We start from the raw sequence: 18,667 nt of genomic DNA, 5'->3' as shown, positions 1-18,667 counted from the left end.
TTGGGTGGGAGGATATAATAAAAATAGAATATTACTAATAAAACTTGTTTTCCCTATTTTCATTAAAGAAATCATTTTCCTCATTTTTGAGGAACCTATTTTTCTGGAGAAAATGTTTTCCAAATTTTTTGTCTAACCAAACATGAGAAAATAAGAAAACATTTTCCGAAAAATGTTTTCCTCCATAGAAACACACCCTTGCTGTTTATTTCTCTTCTTTGTTGGGCTCCTAAAATACTTTGCTTTGTCCTATAGCATGCTAACAATATTCACAATGAGCGTATTTATGGAGTGTAATTCTCTGATATTTTGAGCGTCCTATCCTTGGTTTATTTGAACATGTACCATTGCACTTTACTCCCCCCCACGGTGGATTACTGCCGACATTTTCCATGATTGTGGTTCCATTGGTCTTCTTTCTACAAAAACCCGATGAATGACTTCAAGAGTTTAGTTCCATAATAGTGCCCCCCCTTGAATAGGTAGGCACATAGTATCAAAAAGTCTCCATTGAAGCTTTCTTTTGTCTTCATCACCGCCTCAACAATTTTTTGGGGGTGGATGTTTATTTCAGTTTATGGTCTGTATGCATTGTATATATTTGGCTGGGTTGGTCAGAAAGCTGAAGTATCATTTTTTCCTTTAGCTTGCAGGAGGACGGTCATCATGTAGCTCTGGCAAAGGAAGAAGCAATCAAGGGCCTACCAAGTATGGCTTCAGCCTGGTTAAGGGGAAAGCTAATCATCCCATGGAAGATTACCATGTTTCTAAATTTGTCCAATTGCATGGACATGAACTAGGACTTTTTGCTATTTATGATGGGCATTTGGGAGATAGCGTGCCTGCCTATTTACAAAAGCATTTGTTTTCCAATATCTTAAATGAGGTAAATTGCGGGGTTAGGAACCTCTGCAAATTAAACTTCTCTGCTCCGTGAGGATCGTTGTGTTTTTAGTAAGACAATTTACTTTGGGTGCAAGTAATGATGGCTATGTTACCGATTTTCATCAAAACACATTTAACACATGCTTCCGCTTCCCCCTCTTTCTATACCTTGTATTTGTTGGTTTTGATTGGACAATGGTATTAGTGCTCTAGCATGAGCAACAGCTGAAAATTGGTAAAGTTACCGGTCAGTCTCTCTTGCTATTTTGGAAAAACTGAAGCTAAAGTATTCTTTTAGAGATCAACACACAATGCTAGTAGAGATGTTGATCAAGTCCGATATAAGTGTGTGATGGCAAGAACAAAGTTCTAATGCATTACTTCTAACCGATCTCAGAAATCCTTTCAACATCAATGCATGATAATTTAATCTTGAGTTGTTTTATTTCTTTAATAAATGTCTATTTATTGTTTTCTTTTTTGGTGTTAGAGGGCAGGGTTTGCTTGGGATTTCTCTCACCTTTTTATGTTAAAAATTTCTAGGAGCATTTTCGGAATGACCCTCATAGGGCAATTCTAAAAGCATATGAGAGAACAGATCAGGCTATTCTTTCACACACTCCTGATCTTGGAAGAGGTGGCTCCACTGCTGTGACTGCAATTCTTATAAATGGTCGTAAGCTATGGGTAGCAAATGTTGGGGATTCGAGAGCAGTCCTTTCTAGGAGGGGTCAGGCCATCCAGCTCTCGATTGATCATGAACCAAACACCGAGCGAGATGACATTGAAAACAGAGGTGGTTTCGTCTCAAACATGCCAGGTGCTTCTCACATGCTCTCACTTACTGCTGTGGATATAATAGCGTTGTTCTTCTCTCTTCATTGTACATTGTAATACAAATTGAATTTGGATTGCATCCATTAAGTTCCCTAAGTCTTAACTTTGTTCATACATATAAATATACATAACCTTAATCTTAGGCTTGAATGGTCTGTCTTCACTTTTCTTAATAGAGTGGATAGTACCAATTCTATGCTTCTAATAAAAATCAATGAGATATAGTTTAATTTCTCCTTTCTAATTAGTGTGATACTTCATCTCCATTGTCAGGGTTCAGGATTAGTAGTCCAATGCGCCTTTTTCGCCTTTTTTTAAATATATATATATACAATTTTGTACTTTTTCTTACAATTTTTAAAATTGTTTAAAGTAAAAATAAAGTCATAAACTTCACCATTAAAACATTTTGGATGCATAAAGCAGACACTTTACTAGCCTCACACTTGAGCCACCCCTGCCGATTTGATCTAGACTTTACAGGTATCTCATGTATTGTTGCGTTTGGATATTGTCAGTGACATGCCTATTGAAATGTATATAATCTCAGGAGATGTTGCTAGAGTGAATGGCCAACTAGCTGTATCTCGCGCTTTTGGAGACAAAAACCTGAAATCACACTTGAGCTCTGATCCTGATGTAACAAATGCTGATGTTGATGCGGAAACAGATCTTCTCATACTTGCAAGTGATGGTCTATGGAAGGTGCCATTTGCTCGAAACATCTCGTATCCCTTTCTGTTTTGGCACTCTGAGGTGCATTTTTTCCTTTTCTTGCTTTTGATTGCGGATTTCTCCAGGTAATGTCTAATCAAGAGGCAGTTGACATCGTGAGGAAGGTCAAAGATCCAGAGAAGGCAGCCAAGCAGTTAGCAATCGAAGCATTGGTCAGAGAAAGCAAAGATGATATCTCATGCATTGTTGTCCGATTTAAGGGGTAATTTTGATCCATGGGAATTTATCAGTGTGCAGTATATATATTTATTAGAGGGGTATTTGTTAGATGAGGCGCGTTTTATAGACTGACAGACAGCATTAAGTCTCAGACAATCCTGCATAAATTATTAAAATGTTTCCACAAAAGAGATTATGCTATGTTCCTCTCCCCCAACACTCTGTAATATTTAAATTCTTTACTCGGGCCGTGTGGTTGTTATGTGTTGATTTATTCAGTTTGTAGATTCTCAGAATCATTCTTTCTGTCACTTTACATGAACACTTCAATTGTTGCATTTGTTGACAAACTATTATTGCTGGTGAAAATGAGTATGTTTTTTGATTTAGTTCAACAATCTAATTTTGTAGAATGCCAAAATTTCAGTCATAGTATGATGTTTCCAAATCGAAAATCAAAATGTAAGTTATAGAGTTCTTGATCTTGAAATGGATACATAATTTGGTGAGCCTTACATGATTTTTCATTATCGACTTGATTCGTATCTATTTTTTCAAGTATCTCAGTGTAACCATTGGTGTAGTGATGAAATTATCGTCATAACAGAGGGGAAAAAAAGAAAGAACAACAACTTCTTCATTTGTAACTACCAACAAATTTTTAATTTATTAGTTATATATCTGTTCAGCTATATTAATTTAAACGGTTGGATGGACGCTGGACGGCTGTTTAGATTAATTATAATACTGTTTGAGGTATCAAAAAAACGTAGACAAGAAAGAATTAAGACTCGTACAAACAAGAGACACAAGTTAATTAGCAACTCAACATAGCGTTATCAAGTAGCTAGGGGGTTGACTGGGATGCAAGGCCACAAGGGAATTGTCAATAAATTGTGTTGAACAATTCAACAATTATAAGTAGCTCCAATTTATGTGGCTGTCTCAAAAATAAGAAAACAATGTCTATTGACGTGTCAACCCAACTCGTTATCGCAAAACTAATTGAGGTTCTAAATTTTATGGGTTCTATATTTAAATTCTTATCATTAAACTTATTATATTTTTAAAGTATGAGTTCATATTTATTTTTCATTATAATTTTAATGTAATTTTATATGCATGATTGAGAGAGAGAATATTAAAAAAATGACAAGTAAAAATAAATATTTTTTCTGGCTACTGTCATTAATTCTCCCACCCACTACCACCGTAGATATATGTAACTTCTTACCGAAAAAGATAGGCACCTATACAAGCTTTGAATTTAATTTCTACACTACTTTTCTCCTTTAGTCTTCCCCTGTCTTATGGTATTTGATCAGTAAGACCCACTCATTTTTGGTCCCTTTTGGTTAGGATATCGTCTTTTCATGTCACCTTTTATCGTGTTATTGAATATAATTTATTTTCTATCTTCGGGCCATGAGCTTTAACCCGTATATACGTATTTGAATGGTAAAACGTTTATTACTGGGAATACCCTTGCATGAATGTGAATCTGTCCAGATTCTTTGACCAATTACAAAGACAAATAATTGTACGTGTTAATTTCTTTATTACTAGTAACAAAACTAACATAAATTCAGAGAGTAAATGATTGCCAATTAATGGTGGGGAATATTACTCTCATTAATAAAATCTTCACCATTAACCTAAAATCTCGTTTGCCTTAAAAATAGCAAATACCCTATTTCTTTTTTCCTCTCAAAATCTATACTATTTGAAATTTGGAATCACAGAATATTATATTACCAAACATAGAACATTCTTCCAATTTTATTACTTAAATATATTATTTTCTAACAATCTTGTTCATTTTGTATTTCCCGGGATAATTAACTGACAGCAACAGTGACGGTGGTAAATTTTTGCATGCAATGACGTTTTGTCTAATGTTTTTATGGTCCACAATCACTCATTAAGCTGTTCAACCCGACCCGTTTTTGCCTATAATGCGTTTTCTTGTACCTCAAATTTCTCATTCTTGTCGTCTACCATCGCCGGGAGAATTTTCCGACCAAGGGGCCATGACGGAAAGTACTTCTTCCTCCATAGCTCCGTTGCTTCTCAGAAACTTATTGACATCGGCGTTTATCTTCGCTGATAAACCCTTCATTCTCTTAGCAGAAAGATATAAACTTCTGGAAACTATACGTTATTTCTTGATTTCAGCTTTTCTCTTCTTTCTTCGCCTTTTACCATCTTTATTCCCTTCTCTGAATCCTTCTGGAGAAAATTATGGCTATCCTTTGAAGCCCAAAAAGGGGGAGATTTATTCTCCGGTCGCCGCGAGCGGCCGTGCGGAGTCGGGGATATCTAGAGCCTTGACTCAAGTGTTGTCGATTGTGAATGATATTCCGGTGAGTTCAAGGAAATATGAAGTGGTGAGATCATTGGCCGAGAGGCTAATTGATGAGAATCTCTTGGAGGGTAACGAAGCTTTGAGGGAAGTGAATTGCGCCGCTTTGTCTGCGGCTTTTACGCGGACGCTTAGTCAGCTTGAATCAGCCATGGTGGCGGAAGAAGGTGGAGGTGGTAGTGGACTTGTGTCTGGTGGGGGCCGAGACGGCGGCGATTACGTAGGTAAGTTGAGCCGCGGCTTGAGGGCGATTAGGTATTATGGCGACGTTGTGTGGCAGCGCGGTAGGGCGAGGAACCAGATGAGCCAATTTGGTTGCTCGGCTGAGAAGCTGGCGGCAGAGTTGCTATGGCTTGCTCAGAAGATGGAAGCTTGTGGTTGTGTTGATGAAGCTGTTTATATGTGGGCTTCGGCTTCACATGTTGCTTGGCTTGCTCTTTCTGCTGAACCGCGGCTTCAGGGGTCTCTTGTTAAGGTTTCAGGTAATTGTCTGTGGAATATTCTTTAATTGCATTTTCTAATTTTCGCAACTCCATGCGTGCAGTTATGGATCTGTTTCAGATTGAAGCATATTTGTTGTTGTTGTACGCGGAGATATGGAGCATAAATTATACTATAGATTTAAAGTAAAAGTTGATCTGTATTGAACAAAATATGTACAGAGAACTCATCTGATATGGATTATGAGCAATCTAGTGAATTAGTATGTCCAATCGTCTATAATCGCTTAATGATCTCTCATTGCATTTGCACTGCAGTGGGGTATTTAGATTGTAGTAGCAACTGCATAAGCCTGAATGATTGCAGACACCTACATATTTTGCATTGTACAGCCTCAGATTTCCCTTCGGAACATCTTTTAATCCATTTTACAATTTACACTAGATTTCTACAAGAGTAGAGTCTTTCGTATAAGCTTCTATGGCCATAAATGTTCTCTTCTGAATTCCTCAGCTTTCCATAACCATTTGAATTGGAAGTTTTTATTGGGTACTACATGAATTGCTTTCAAATTTGATACTATTTGGTATGATATAAAGTTATCATCGTCTGTCTTATTTAATTGTTTTTTTTAGATTGTAAAAGCGCCATGTTCTGAATTTCTCTTTGTGCAGCTTTCTTATTCAAACAATCCAGAGAAATAGGAAAAATCGCAGAGGATGAAGAAAGTACAAAAGAGCATCTCAGGCGGACAAACATGAATATGCTGATGTCATGGCTGCCATTGCTATGTCGAGCAAGCAATGGCACAGACGCTCCAGTCCTGAGTATTAGCGAAAGGGCTGAGCTTGAAAGAATATTAGAGCAGATCATAGGGACATTGGAACAAGAAGAGGAGCAAGAAAAGGTGTTGTCCCTTTGGCTTCACCATTTCACCTATTGCCCTTCTTCTGACTGGCCCAACCTCCATGATTGCTACACTCGCTGGTGCACAGCTTCTCGTAAGCTCTTGCTTCACTGAATTTTCCACGAAAAACCTTTGGGTTAGATTGATTCTAAATACTTGGAGCCTATTTTTCTTTCAAGAAAAGAGTCTCTAATGGGAACTGGAGGAAAAAATTATATTGCTATGTTAATTCCTCTATCTGGTTCATTAGTTTGTGTAGGTTTTGCTCCTTAGCAGGAAAATGCCTCCAAAGAAGTGTATCAGTTAGCTATGTCTTGTAATTATTTTTCCTTTAGTTCAATTTACAAGTCCAGGGCATATGCACGTTTGATATTGTTTATAAAGTGCTCCAATTACGTTTGATATTGTTTATAAAGTGCTCCAATTTACTGTAAATTGAGCAGACTAGTTTACTTAATTTCAGGCCTCAAATGTTCTTTCCTGCAGATTACATCGACTTCTCTGGTTTATTAACATTTCAAAGTTTTATTCTTCTAGTACTCACTTCATTTTGTGATATACAACATAGAAACATCCCTCGAGAACTAATGTCGAAAATGACCCTGAGATTTTGCGTGATATCTATTAACAGGTTAGTGCATATTTAATCTATTAGAAACTAAAGACTAGAAGGGATGTGGTGATTTCTAGCCTTCCATGTAAAACTGTGTTTCTTTATATTTCCAGTTGTTCATGTGCTTACAATTATCTTTCACTCCCTGTTCGAATTTTGAAATGACAAACTCTGCTGCAAATTCATGACATAAAGGATGTGACAAGATGTAGCTGTATACAAGTTGACCGAGCAAATTTCCATCTGGAAGCTTGTTCAGCAATATTGATAATGTAAACACAATGAAAATATACCATCAGGATTCACGCCATAACAATACTACGAGTAAATCTACACGTGATGGTGAGGAAAGTCATACTCAAGCTAGAGTTGAATACTTAAGTTCCTATATAGCCACCAGCTTCGAGTGTATATCAAACGGCTCAGATGAGGATAGTTGAGGCTCCTGGGCAAGACCAATAAAATGCATTAGACAAGCATGATGATGATGCAATGGGCCAATGGTGCACTTGTAGAAGCGTACCTGAGTTTCGTTTGCACCATTAAGGCCTAGTCCTTTCTGTGCTTGTTGAATCTTATTTTGCATGCTCATAATTAGCCGTCCATAAGTCAATTTAGTCTCTTGCTCCAACGTTTGGATGAAACTATAAGTCAGGGCACCCATAGGAACGCCTGTGAATGCCTGTAAAAATCCAAGGTGCGGACACTTTGATGATTGAAGGTGCTAAAAGTGAGTATTTCAATATTCTCTTGAAATACAAAAGTTATGATTAAGACTTAATCATGTTAGTATACTTGCATTAATTTGGTGTTTTTCCAGGAGTCCCTTTTTAAAAAAAAAATAGAGATTCTAAAGTGACTATAGATGTGTGATATTAACATTTCAGATACTGACCGTTGTATCTCCAGAACTTTGATGATCGTCACAGGCACTGATAGAGAAAGCGGTTCCGCCACTGGTACCTTTGTATCCTCGAATCCGATGGTCTTCCCACTTAAAGTATCCTGCCCTGCTTGAAAACATTTTGTCATACTACTTTTACTATTTAACTTAATGTGAAGTTTCATTGCAGGAACAAGTATCAAAAAGGTTGGTTGATCAATAACCTGTTTATTCTGCACAAAAAGGGCAAATCTAGGAAAGTTCCACTGAAGCATGTATCAATTATTCCATGAAGTATGGCTCCAGGGGGTAAAGGCCTTACAATGGTACTATTGATCTCATCATCTAGTATCCTTCCTTCTGTTTCATAATCAACAGGGCATAATGATTCATCATGACCATCAATCTCATCACCATCACGGTCTCGTACTCGTGCCCCATGGCCAGAGTAGTGGAACACTAGTGAATCTCCTGACCGACAACCATGAACAAGCCAACGTAAGGCTGATCTGATATTAGCCTTGGTTGGGTATTTGTATGGATCTTTCTCATCCTCTGCAAAAACAATTTTTTTTGTGTATTACATGTTAGAAATCTGACTGTTAATGTTCAAATATATACCTTGACTGTTTTCATTAGTGTAAGAAGATTACAATACATACCTGTAAGGACAATTACTGATGCAATTGGGAACCCCAATTTCTCTACCAGAAAATATCTCATGGATAAAGCATCATTAATGCTTCCTTTAAGACTCTTTGCATGACCACGGTAATTGATTCCGCACAGAACTGCTCGTTTTCGTCCATGTACTGCAGGAGGTCGGATATTATTAATCTGTGGTGACATAGGGCGGTTGAATTGTTGGGGCTGGAAATTATTATTAACATTTGGACTCATCCTTCTTGGCCTTGCAGGATAAGCTGGAAATTCCGGGCGCATATTGTTATTAGCAGGGGGGAAATTAGCAAAGCTATTGTTTCTTGGAGGTTGGAGTTGTGTAACAGATTGGCATCTTGGACAGATGATTGTTTGTGCTCCAATGGGAGCTGCTATATTCATGCCGCACCGCTGGCATTTGCATCTATACCTGTCCATTATGTGAAGGGTGATGAGAAGAAAGAAGAGGGTGATCAAAGTGAAGTTTTCTTTTGATACTTTGAGAGGATCGTTCAAGATTTATATAGGATGGTAATATGATGGTTTAATCAGACGTTGTTTGAAAAGGAGTTCAAAAGCTAGTGTGGGCTAAATAAATCAATGGACAGTTTTGGTTCTATCGAAAATAACAGTGAAGATCCCAATCAAAAAGTGAAAATATTCCTAGTTGGAGGAATCAAGACAATTCTACTCTAGTTATAGTAATGTTGATTGGGTGCATGCTTCAATATCAAAATTTATTCTGTGCGCTTATATAGAGGATCTTTTAACACATCTCCAAAATTTAAGCTAAAGCCTATTGAGTTTAGATCAACCCCTAAATCTAAATGTTATTCCCTCGGTCCCTAATTACTTGTCCACTGTTTTAAATTGACACACTTATTAAGAAAACAATAATTGACATAGTGAGTTTACCATTTTACCCCTATTAAAGTATGAAGTGGATGAATTAAAAACTTAAAGATTTTTAAAAAGTTCTACTTTTTCAAAGTAATTAATTGAGGGTATAATAGGTAATTTTTTTTTGTCCGATTTATCAAATTTGACAAGTAATTAGGTATAATTAAAAAAGGAAAAATGGATAAGTAATTATGGTTAGAGGGAGTATATCCATCCAAATCCTAACCGTTATATATGGGGCAGTTTTACGACCTTCAACTTTCAATTTGTTGCATGCACCAAAACCATATATAAAGCTGATTTTTATTTTATAACGAAAGAGTAACTTAATTATAAAAAAAAAAACTTAATTATGCCTATATAATGTAGAAAAAAATTAATGCGAAAAGTAGACTGACGTATTTACAAAATAACCATACAAGTATAATTATATCAGCAACTCGCAAGGAGAACTTTAGTATCTGAGTTGGTTGACTACTGAACTTTCATCCTATTAGTGAGGAATCAATTTCTCGTATTATAATTTCCTTTTCCTCATGGATGAGGATTGATTCTCCACCTTATAACTTTCTACCCCCTAATTTTGTGAAAAGAAAAGAAAAAACATCAACAACTCACAATATATATAATACTACGTGGTATTTAGAAAAGAAAAAAGAATACATTTTCTGAAGCAATCTATTACCGAGTGACTAATATTTCTTGACTTCTAAAAAAATATTCTGTGATGTCTTAGACATAAATTGAGTTACTTTTTCTTTCATAAATTAATTTTTTCTACAGTGCAATTAATAAACTAAAAGTTAGATGATCATGATATCAATATCTATAAAAGTTGGCAATTAAGCACTTGGAAGCTAATTAACTAACACATGCATTTAGGAAAAAAAATATTTTGTATTTCAAATCAGCAAAAAGCTTTATTCTGTTTCTGTTGTGGATTGGTATGGAGGAAAAAAAAAAAGAATCAATCTGTTTGAGCCTTTCGGCATGATATATTCATCTTGTCTTCTGAAGGTATGATTTTTTTCCCCATGATTCTCTTAGAAAATTGAGCATTTCTATAATTTTTTGAATCCATTGTGTGGAAAATTAGCTTAGTCAAAGAATCATATTACTGTTTCGTGAAGAATTACTCAATATTTTCCAGAAACCGAATTTCGCTACACAATTTATATATAACACGTTGCCTGAGGAGTTATTGAATTAAGAGAACAATAATATTCTTACTGATCGTGTTTCGTCTTTGGTCTTCATCTTAGCAAAAACAGAAAAGGTTCAAAAATATTTTTAAACTATGTCAAATTGCATGAATACAACAACTTATCATTAATACTTTGATTTAAAAATATCTTTTTAATATTATATAATGGGTCAAAAATATCCTTTTGCTTTGAACACATTTTTTTTCTAATTATATTTTTTTAATTAAAAAATATTTATCCTACCTCAATTAAAAAAAATAAAAATAAAAAATATTTCTTATTTAATAATAATTTTTTTATCGTTATCTAAATGAAAATTAATGATGAGTTTACTATGATCTTACATATATGACATATATTATCCATTAAAAAGGTACATAAAATTATTCTATTTTAATTGATCAAAAAAACATATTTATTAGTCAAAATAATTCCAAAAGAAAGAAAATAAGAATAGCATTCTTTCAAAATAATTTTTTTATTAGGAATAACATGTGTTTAAAAAGAAATATATATATACTTATTCGAAAAAAATATTTTTGACTAATTTAGTAATAATAGGGGCATATTTGATCTATTAAGAGCATTTAAAAAAAAATCATTTTCCGTAGTAAAAATTAGACGAAAGGGATAACCTAATGATTAATGAGGTGGGTTAACAACTGTGAGTCTTTAAGTTTAAATCTCAACTGAGGCAAAAACATCATATACTATCTTCCTACCTAAGGACCTTGGCGAACATTTACGGATACCTTTAGCCCAGTGGAATTAGTGAGGTTTAGCCACCATTTCATAAGTAATTAGAAAATAGCAAGTTTTTAATGCGAAAATAATATCTAAACAAAATTTCCCTGGCAAATGAACTCGGTGCTTAAAGTTCGAAACTTTGACAAGTAGAATGTGCTGGATTTCGGAAAGTTCATGGAATTTGAAACTCTAGCAACAATTCTTGGAGTTTGAAACTTATAAAGGTTCAAACAGATTTGATGGCTTCCATAGCTATGTCGAGCAAGCAAGGGCACAGACACTCCAGAGAGCTTGAAATTAAAGAGTTTTAGAGCAGATGAAGAGACATTAGAACAAGAAGAGGAGCAAGAAAAGGGGTTGTCCCTTTGGCTCTTTAACCTATTTCTCTCTCCCTTTTTTTTTTAAAAAATAATTGCTGTGTTAATTCCTCTGTCTGATCCATCAGTTTCTGGGATGTATGAATTGCTCTTAGGAGGAAAATGCCTTTGATCTTGTAATTAAATTTATTTTGATAGTGTTTATAAAGTGCTTATATTTACAGCAAATTGAGTAGATGCTCTAATCACTCTATCAGCCAACTGTTGGAGCTGTCCATTCAATTTAATCTTGTTATACAAAAATAAAATCAGGCATTGTACCATATAATAGGGTTAGTGCCGCAATATCTTCTATTGGGGTTTCGACACATAATATGGTTCTATTAACGATTAACGAGGAAGAAAAACATTCATTTCTGATTTAATTATCTGTCAGTTTTAAGTGCCCTGCAAATTTATCTGATTATACGGAGAAAGACATATCTTCTTCATCATCTATCTTTTCAAATACACCGTCAACAATAAAATAGGCTTTTGATATACGAAAAAATCACCCTGCACGTCTTCTATAGAGAGATTTTGACACAATCTTGTGCTATGATTTGCGTTATAGATGGACATGGAAAGAAAAACAAATTCAGGACATAAAGGATGTGATCACAACATGTAGCTGTAGACAAGCTGTTCTGAGCAAATTTCCATCTGGAAGTTTATTCAGTGTTACTGATATAGCTTACATAACAAAAATATACGATCAAGACTCACACCAGAACAATGCTATATGAGTGAATCTACACGCGATGGTAAAAGGAAGTGTTGAATTTATTACAAGAAGATAAAAATGTTGAGTTTTATTAGTACAACAAGATTATTATGCCAGGGAAGTTGTACTCGGGCTGGAGTTGGATACTTTAAGTTCCTATATAGCCACCATCTTCGAGTGAATATCAAACTGCTCAGATGAGGATAGCTGGGGCTCCTGGGCAAGACCAATAAAATGCATTAGACAAAGTACGTATGATGATGATGATGCAAAGGTGAATTTTTTTTTATTCTCATAGAAGCGTACCTGAGTTTCATTTTCACCATTAAGGCCTAGGCCTTTCTGTGCTTCATGAATCTTCTTCTGCATACTCATGAGTAAGCGTCCATAAGTCAATTTAGTCTCTTGCTCCAATGTTTGGATGAAACTATAAGTCAGGGCACCTGTTGGAAAGCCTGTGAAAGCCTGCAGGAACCCAAGGTGCGACATTTTGATGATTGAAGATGTTAAAAGTGAACGTAATCTATAATCTCTTGAAATCCATGTGGCTTAGTACATAACACAACAAAGTGCAAAGTAAAAGGCCTATATGGGCAATACAAACTAGTTATGATTATAGTTTTTGTCGTGTTAGTACACTTACAGTTTGATGTTTGCCTTTTAATTTGGGTAGAGATTGTGAAATCAGTATAGGAATAGTTATTTACAAATACTAACCGTTGTATCTCCAGAGTTTTGATGGTCGTCACAGGCACTGATAGAGATTGCTATTCCACCATTAGTACCTTTGTATGAGCGGATCCGATGGTCCTCCCACATAAAGTATCCTGCCCTGCTTGAAAACATTTTGACATACCACTTTTACTATAGCTTAATATGATGTTTCATTGCATTGATCAAAGTGTCAAAACGGTTAGTTTCTCAATAACCTGTTTATTCTGCACAAAAAGGGTAAATCTAGGAAAGTTCCACTGAAGCATGTATCAATTATTCCATGAAGTGTGGCTCCGCGGGGTAAGGGCCTAACAATGGTATTATTGATCTCATCATCTAGTATCCTCCCTTCTGTCTCAAAATCAACAGGGCATAGTGATTCGTCGTGCCCATCAATCTCATCACCATCATGGTCTCGTACTCGTGTGCCATGGCCAGAGTAGTGGAACACTAGTGAATCCCCTGGCTGACAACCTTGAACAAGCCAACGCAAGGCTGATCTGATATTTGCCTTGGTTGGGTATTTGTATGGATCTTTCTCATCCTCTGCAAATTTTGTGTATTTATATGTTAAATTAAGGCTAAAATAAGCATTTATGTTCTAGTCGTGAATTGTAAGTAGGTGATCAATCATACATACCAGTAAGGACAACCACTGATGCATTTGGGAACCCCAACTTCTCAACCAGAAAATATCTCATGGATAAAACATCATTAATGCTTCCCTTCAGACTCTTTGGATGGCCACGGTAATTGATTCCGCACAGAACTGCTCGTTTTCGTCCATGTACTGCAGGAGGTCGGATATTATTAATCTGTGGTGACATAGGGCGGTTGAATTGTTGAGGCTGAAAATTATTAGCATTTGGACTCATCCTTCCTGGCCTTGATGGAAAAGCTGGAAATCCCGGGCTCATATTGTTATTGGCAGTGGGGAAATTAGCAAAGCCATTGTTTCTTGCAGGTTGGAGTTGTGTAACAGATTGGCACCTTGGACAGGTAATTGTTTGTGCTCCAATGGGAGCTGCTATCTTCATCCCGCACCACTGGCATTTGCATCTCCTGCTGTCCATTGTGTGGATGGTGATCAAAGTGGATTGACTACTTGAGAGTTGAGATGATCAATCAAGATACATGGAAGGCATTTATATATGACGCGACACAGGCAAAAGCATGATTTAAATTTTATGGTCCGAACACTATACTTGATTTTTAATATTACTTGTACTTGTATAGTGAATCTTTTAACACACATACAAAATTTGAGCCAAAGCTACTCGGTTCAGATGAACCCGTAACTATAACGCTATATTTGCCCCTGTATATGGAGAAATTTTACAATATTCAACTTTCAGTTACCAAAATTTATAAAGTTGACTTTTTATATTGAAAACGTAAATCAAATATGCCTATATAATGTACTTACAAAATAAAAATATCAAAAAATGTAGGTTGTCGCGTTTACATAATAATCAAGTTTAGTATGACTACATTAGCAACTCAACAAAAAACAACAGAATACATCAACAACTCACCATACATTTTTTAAAAAAAATTAAGCGGTGTTGGACTGTTGGGTTAATAGTTGATACTATAAAATTAATTGATGAAGTGACGACCTAAATTGAATTTAAACATTTTTCGTATTTTTTTTTATGTATATATAGACATAAATGAGTTACTTTATCATTTCAAAATTCAATTTATGATTTTAGTACAATAAACTAGATGATCATGGTTAAGTTAACCCCATATCAATATCTATCAAAGTGGGCATTAAGAACTTCAAATAGAATTAATTCGATCTTGGTTTACAATTAGAGATAATTATACCTAAATTTTTTTATGCTCTTCCAGAAAAAAAAAGAAAAGTAAAGTTGATACAAATAAATATTTCTCTGATACCCCTATATCAATAATCATAACGCAACATCGTTTGCCCCGTATTTTGATGTGTCAAGTGGCTAGTTCCGGGAAAATGCATAAGTACCCCCCTAGTCTATGCCCAAAATCCCTGAGACACACCTAACCTTTACTAAGGTCCTATTACCCCCCGAATTTATTTTTTAATTAATTGTTTACCATTTTTCGGCTTACGTGGCAATATAAACCAAATAGGTTGAAAGCTTTGTTCAACACGCGCCGGGCCCCACTTTTTCAACTTTCTAAAAAGTAACTTTTACACTTCCCAAAATTTTAAAAAAGTATCCTTTTATTTATAATCTACTTTGTTAATATATTTTTAGTTAGTTTATAGTTTTCAATGTTTATATATTTTATTTTAAATTTGGGCTTGTAAAATTTTGTAAATATTATATATATAATTTTATTTTATTTATAGATAAAAAATTTTATTTATAATCTACTTTGTTAATATATTTTTAGTTAGTTTATAGTTTTCAATGTTTATATATTTTATTTTAAATTTGGGCTTGTAAAATTTTGTAAATATTATATATATAATTTTATTTTATTTATAGATAAAAAATTTTATTTATAATCTACTTTGTTAATATATTTTTAGTTAGTTTATAGTTTTCAATGTTTATATATTTTATTTTAAATTTGGGCTTGTAAAATTTTGTAAATATTATATATATAATTTTATTTTATTTATAGATAGTTACACTTTTCCAACTTTATCATAATTGTAGGATACTTATAAGACTAGAAGGTACTCTCTAATAGTGCATATAATTATTTTGTTTGTTCAAACATGTTTTTATTTGTATGCAACCTCAATTTTTATATCAATTATGTAGAAACTTTAATAGTGAATAATTTCGATCATTATTATTAATAGAACATAAGAAGAATTATTACTCAAAATCTTTACGTTAATAAAAATATAAATTGTTGTAACTATTATTTATAGATGATTAAAAAAATAAAATTGGGAAGAAGATAGTAAGTAAAAATTACACGTTATATTAAATTATCTTTACATTAATAAAAAAAGAAATTGTTGTTAGTATTATTTGTAATATATTTAAACCAAAAATAACAATGGGAAGAAAATAATAAGTAAAGATTACACGTTGTATTAAAATAATAAGTATTAAAAATTATGATAAATTTTATAATAGTCATAACAGGAATTTACGCAATAATTACTATATTAGAATACTAGAAAAATTGATAAGTTCCTCGACATCTAATCATTGATTAAAATTTAAATTATTATTTTCTTCTGCGAAAGTTTAAGAGATTAAATTAATGTTTTAAAAAATAATATAACAAACTGATTAATTAATTATTTTCAATGATTAATAAGAAAATGTATATAGCAAGTACATGTATTATTATTACATTATTTATATCCACTCTATATTAAATCATTTTTCTATTATAGTTTGACGCAAATTTCAGAATGTAAAGAATGTTTTGGATTCGAAAAATAAATATTCAAAATATACTAACATGTCATTTAATCTTATGATATTTTACATTTCATGTGAAAAATAATTAAATATTAATTTTTTAATATGAAAAATATTAATTTATTAATACAACATATAAAAGTAATAAAGGACAATATATAAAAATATTTGAAGTATTTGATATTTTATTAAATTAAAATAATTCTAAATTAATATATAGCCGCGCAACGCGCGGGTACGTATACTAGTGAAGAACAATAATAAAGAAGAAGACAATTAAGTTAATATTTATTCTTTCCAAGGTTATTTTAACACATGACCAATTTTTATTGGTCAGTGCTGTCTAAAAGCTGCACCCACGCGCTTAACATAGGTGAAATCACGGACTCAGCCACGTAGGCCAAAAAAGTGGTAAACAATTAACTAAAAAATAAGTTCAGGGGGTAATAGAACCTTAGTAAAGGTTAGGTGTGTCTCAGGGGATTTTGGGCATAGGCTGGGGGGTACTTATGCATTTTCCCGGCTATCTCCTTGTGCTTTTGTATGTCAAATCAGCAAAAAAAAGCTTTATTCTCTTTCCATTTTCTTGATTGGGCATTATATTCTTTCATAACCATGAAATTTTCTTTTTTCAGCAGTGTACTTTACCTCTCTTTAGCATATCAGAGTATCGGATGGGAAAGTTTGAGAAGATAAATTCCAATTTGCTGGTTGCATCGGATGCTAATTTTGTCGTGGGAATCGTCATTTCTAGTCAAAAGAATCAAATTTGTGTTTCATTAAGTACTAATTAATAAATATTTTTGAGAATCCGAATTTTCTCAAAGAATTATTAAATTAAGAGAAAATAATATTATTTTAACTATCACATTTCATCTTTAATCGTAGAAAATGAATATTGGAAGCAACTAGGAAAATGAATATGTGATCTCCATCTTATTCGATACATAATGCGAAAATAATATACACTAGTTTAAGCTTCCTTCTAGAAGTATCGTATTCTCTTCACTTAATTAAATATACATAGTTCAATTTTCGCCTTTTTAATAACAACATAACATATTCGGTTTTAGAGGTAAATATTTGGCTTTTAAAAATAAAAAAAAACAAAATATTGTTTTGACCTCCAAATCTTGATTTGGTTATTAAGTAAAGTAAATACGTTGTTAACTAAGCTTATTAAGAACTATAAATAAATAAATAAATGAAGGGCAAACTACATAAATCCCACTAGTTTAGGTCCTAATTACTAACATTTCCGATCGTTTCAAATATTACTTCATCTATCATATTTCATGCTTAGGATACATGAGTTTGAATCTGCGAGATACATGTATCTACCGAATATACAATTAATTTTGAAAATTTAAATTAATCAAATCCCTTAATATAAGGCAGAAATCAAGGATGTATCTATATTTAATTAATTTCATTTTATTATTATTTGAAATAATAAATTCATTAATATTATTAAGAAAAGACAAAAATATGTATATCTTGATCATGTGATTTGATTAATTTCATTTTATTACTCTTAAAATAATAAATTCATTAATTTAATGTATCTATTATAAATATATGATGTATACAACAAACCAAATACTTAGATACATAAGTATCATACAAGTACATTCATATGTATCATAGAAGTATCTAGTATTAATTTCATGTATTTGTTATATATGTCTAGTATTAATTTCATTTATCTATTTATATGATCTAATATTAATTTCATGTATCTATTTATATGATCTAATTTTAATTTCATGTATCTTTTATATGTATCTAGTATTAATTTGATGTATCAAGTGTCAATTTCATACATTATATTCAAAACATGTATCTTGGATACATAGTATGCATATACATATAATTATGTGTTCTAAATATGAAATGTAACTAAAACACATGAATTTAGGAACAAATCACGACGGTAGATCAGTATCTGTCATATCATTAAATCAAGAACAAAAGTAAAAAAATTCAAAATTCTTCATTCTTTTTTCTTATAGATACATATAATCTTAACTCAGATACACGAACTCTTAATTAGAGACATGTACACCCAATGTGTATCCAACATTGTTGCACTTGATATGTACTTAATGGTGTATTTGTTCTGTTAATTAAAGATTAGCGTAATTCTTTCATCTTAATTA

At 33.1% G+C, this 18,667-nt stretch overlaps 4 protein-coding genes across 5 annotated transcripts in view; 2 read left to right on the top strand and 2 right to left on the bottom strand.

Annotated features, from left to right (window-relative positions):
• LOC102579119 (probable protein phosphatase 2C 10) overlaps positions 1–2,956 on the top strand; it is a 5,047-nt gene extending 2,091 nt beyond the window's left edge. Inside the window, exons 3-6 of the mRNA XM_006351711.2 lie at positions 647–886; positions 1,429–1,705; positions 2,273–2,427; positions 2,523–2,956. Coding sequence (XP_006351773.1) covers positions 647–886; positions 1,429–1,705; positions 2,273–2,427; positions 2,523–2,663 — 813 coding nt within the window. The 3' untranslated portion in view covers positions 2,664–2,956. The remainder of the gene's footprint in view (positions 1–646; positions 887–1,428; positions 1,706–2,272; positions 2,428–2,522) is intronic.
• A 1,453-nt stretch (positions 2,957–4,409) lies between these two features.
• LOC102578792 (uncharacterized) lies at positions 4,410–8,094 on the top strand. Its single transcript, XM_006351710.2, has 3 exons — positions 4,410–5,460; positions 6,094–6,420; positions 8,013–8,094. The coding sequence occupies exons 1-3, from the start codon at positions 4,572–4,574 to the stop codon at positions 8,036–8,038; spliced, it is 1,242 nt and encodes a 413-aa protein (XP_006351772.2). The 5' UTR covers positions 4,410–4,571; the 3' UTR covers positions 8,039–8,094.
• Positions 6,959–9,157, bottom strand: LOC102578227 (metacaspase-3-like). 2 transcript variants are annotated; one of them, XM_006351709.2, is made up of 5 exons: positions 8,485–9,154; positions 8,047–8,377; positions 7,835–7,949; positions 7,463–7,621; positions 6,959–7,384 (listed from the first exon to the last, which is right to left on the bottom strand). In XM_006351709.2, the coding sequence occupies exons 1-5, from the start codon at positions 8,918–8,920 to the stop codon at positions 7,325–7,327; spliced, it is 1,101 nt and encodes a 366-aa protein (XP_006351771.1). In that variant the 5' UTR covers positions 8,921–9,154; the 3' UTR covers positions 6,959–7,324. The 2 variants fall into 2 exon arrangements, with proteins under 2 accessions (XP_006351771.1, XP_006351770.1); XM_006351708.2 differs by having other exon boundaries at positions 6,959–7,621; positions 8,485–9,157.
• A 3,061-nt stretch (positions 9,158–12,218) lies between these two features.
• LOC102605981 (metacaspase-3-like) lies at positions 12,219–14,276 on the bottom strand. Its single transcript, XM_006351707.2, has 5 exons — positions 13,769–14,276; positions 13,344–13,674; positions 13,132–13,246; positions 12,721–12,879; positions 12,219–12,630 (listed from the first exon to the last, which is right to left on the bottom strand). The coding sequence occupies exons 1-5, from the start codon at positions 14,199–14,201 to the stop codon at positions 12,571–12,573; spliced, it is 1,098 nt and encodes a 365-aa protein (XP_006351769.1). The 5' UTR covers positions 14,202–14,276; the 3' UTR covers positions 12,219–12,570.
• Positions 14,277–18,667: the final 4,391 nt, after the last annotated feature.

The sequence above is a fragment of the Solanum tuberosum genome, unplaced genomic scaffold (genome assembly GCF_000226075.1).
Source record: "Solanum tuberosum cultivar DM 1-3 516 R44 unplaced genomic scaffold, SolTub_3.0 scf00136, whole genome shotgun sequence".
NCBI lineage: Eukaryota > Viridiplantae > Streptophyta > Magnoliopsida > Solanales > Solanaceae > Solanum > Solanum tuberosum.
Note: the sequence above shows the minus strand (reverse complement) of the source record. Positions and strands in the feature narration are given on the sequence as shown.

Bases quoted from the DNA above. Each gene is read 5' to 3' on its own strand.
- LOC102578792 (XM_006351710.2), top strand. From the start codon at position 4,572: ATGCGTTTTCTTGTACCTCAAATTTCTCATTCTTGTCGTCTACCATCG. The intron at 5,461-6,093 runs GTAATTGTCTGT...CTCTTTGTGCAG, and splicing joins GTCTCTTGTTAAGGTTTCAG to CTTTCTTATTCAAACAATCC. The intron at 6,421-8,012 runs GTAAGCTCTTGC...GTTTCATTGCAG, and splicing joins TCGCTGGTGCACAGCTTCTC to GAACAAGTATCAAAAAGGTT.
- LOC102578227 (XM_006351708.2), bottom strand. From the start codon at position 8,920: ATGGACAGGTATAGATGCAAATGCCAGCGGTGCGGCATGAATATAGCA. The intron at 8,378-8,484 runs GTATGTATTGTA...TTGTTTTTGCAG, and splicing joins ATCAGTAATTGTCCTTACAG to AGGATGAGAAAGATCCATAC. The intron at 7,622-7,834 runs GTCAGTATCTGA...GGATTTTTACAG, and splicing joins AAAGTTCTGGAGATACAACG to GCATTCACAGGCGTTCCTAT.
- LOC102605981 (XM_006351707.2), bottom strand. From the start codon at position 14,201: ATGGACAGCAGGAGATGCAAATGCCAGTGGTGCGGGATGAAGATAGCA. The intron at 13,675-13,768 runs GTATGTATGATT...CAAAATTTGCAG, and splicing joins ATCAGTGGTTGTCCTTACTG to AGGATGAGAAAGATCCATAC. The intron at 12,631-12,720 runs GTACGCTTCTAT...GGTCTTGCCCAG, and splicing joins ATGGTGAAAATGAAACTCAG to GAGCCCCAGCTATCCTCATC.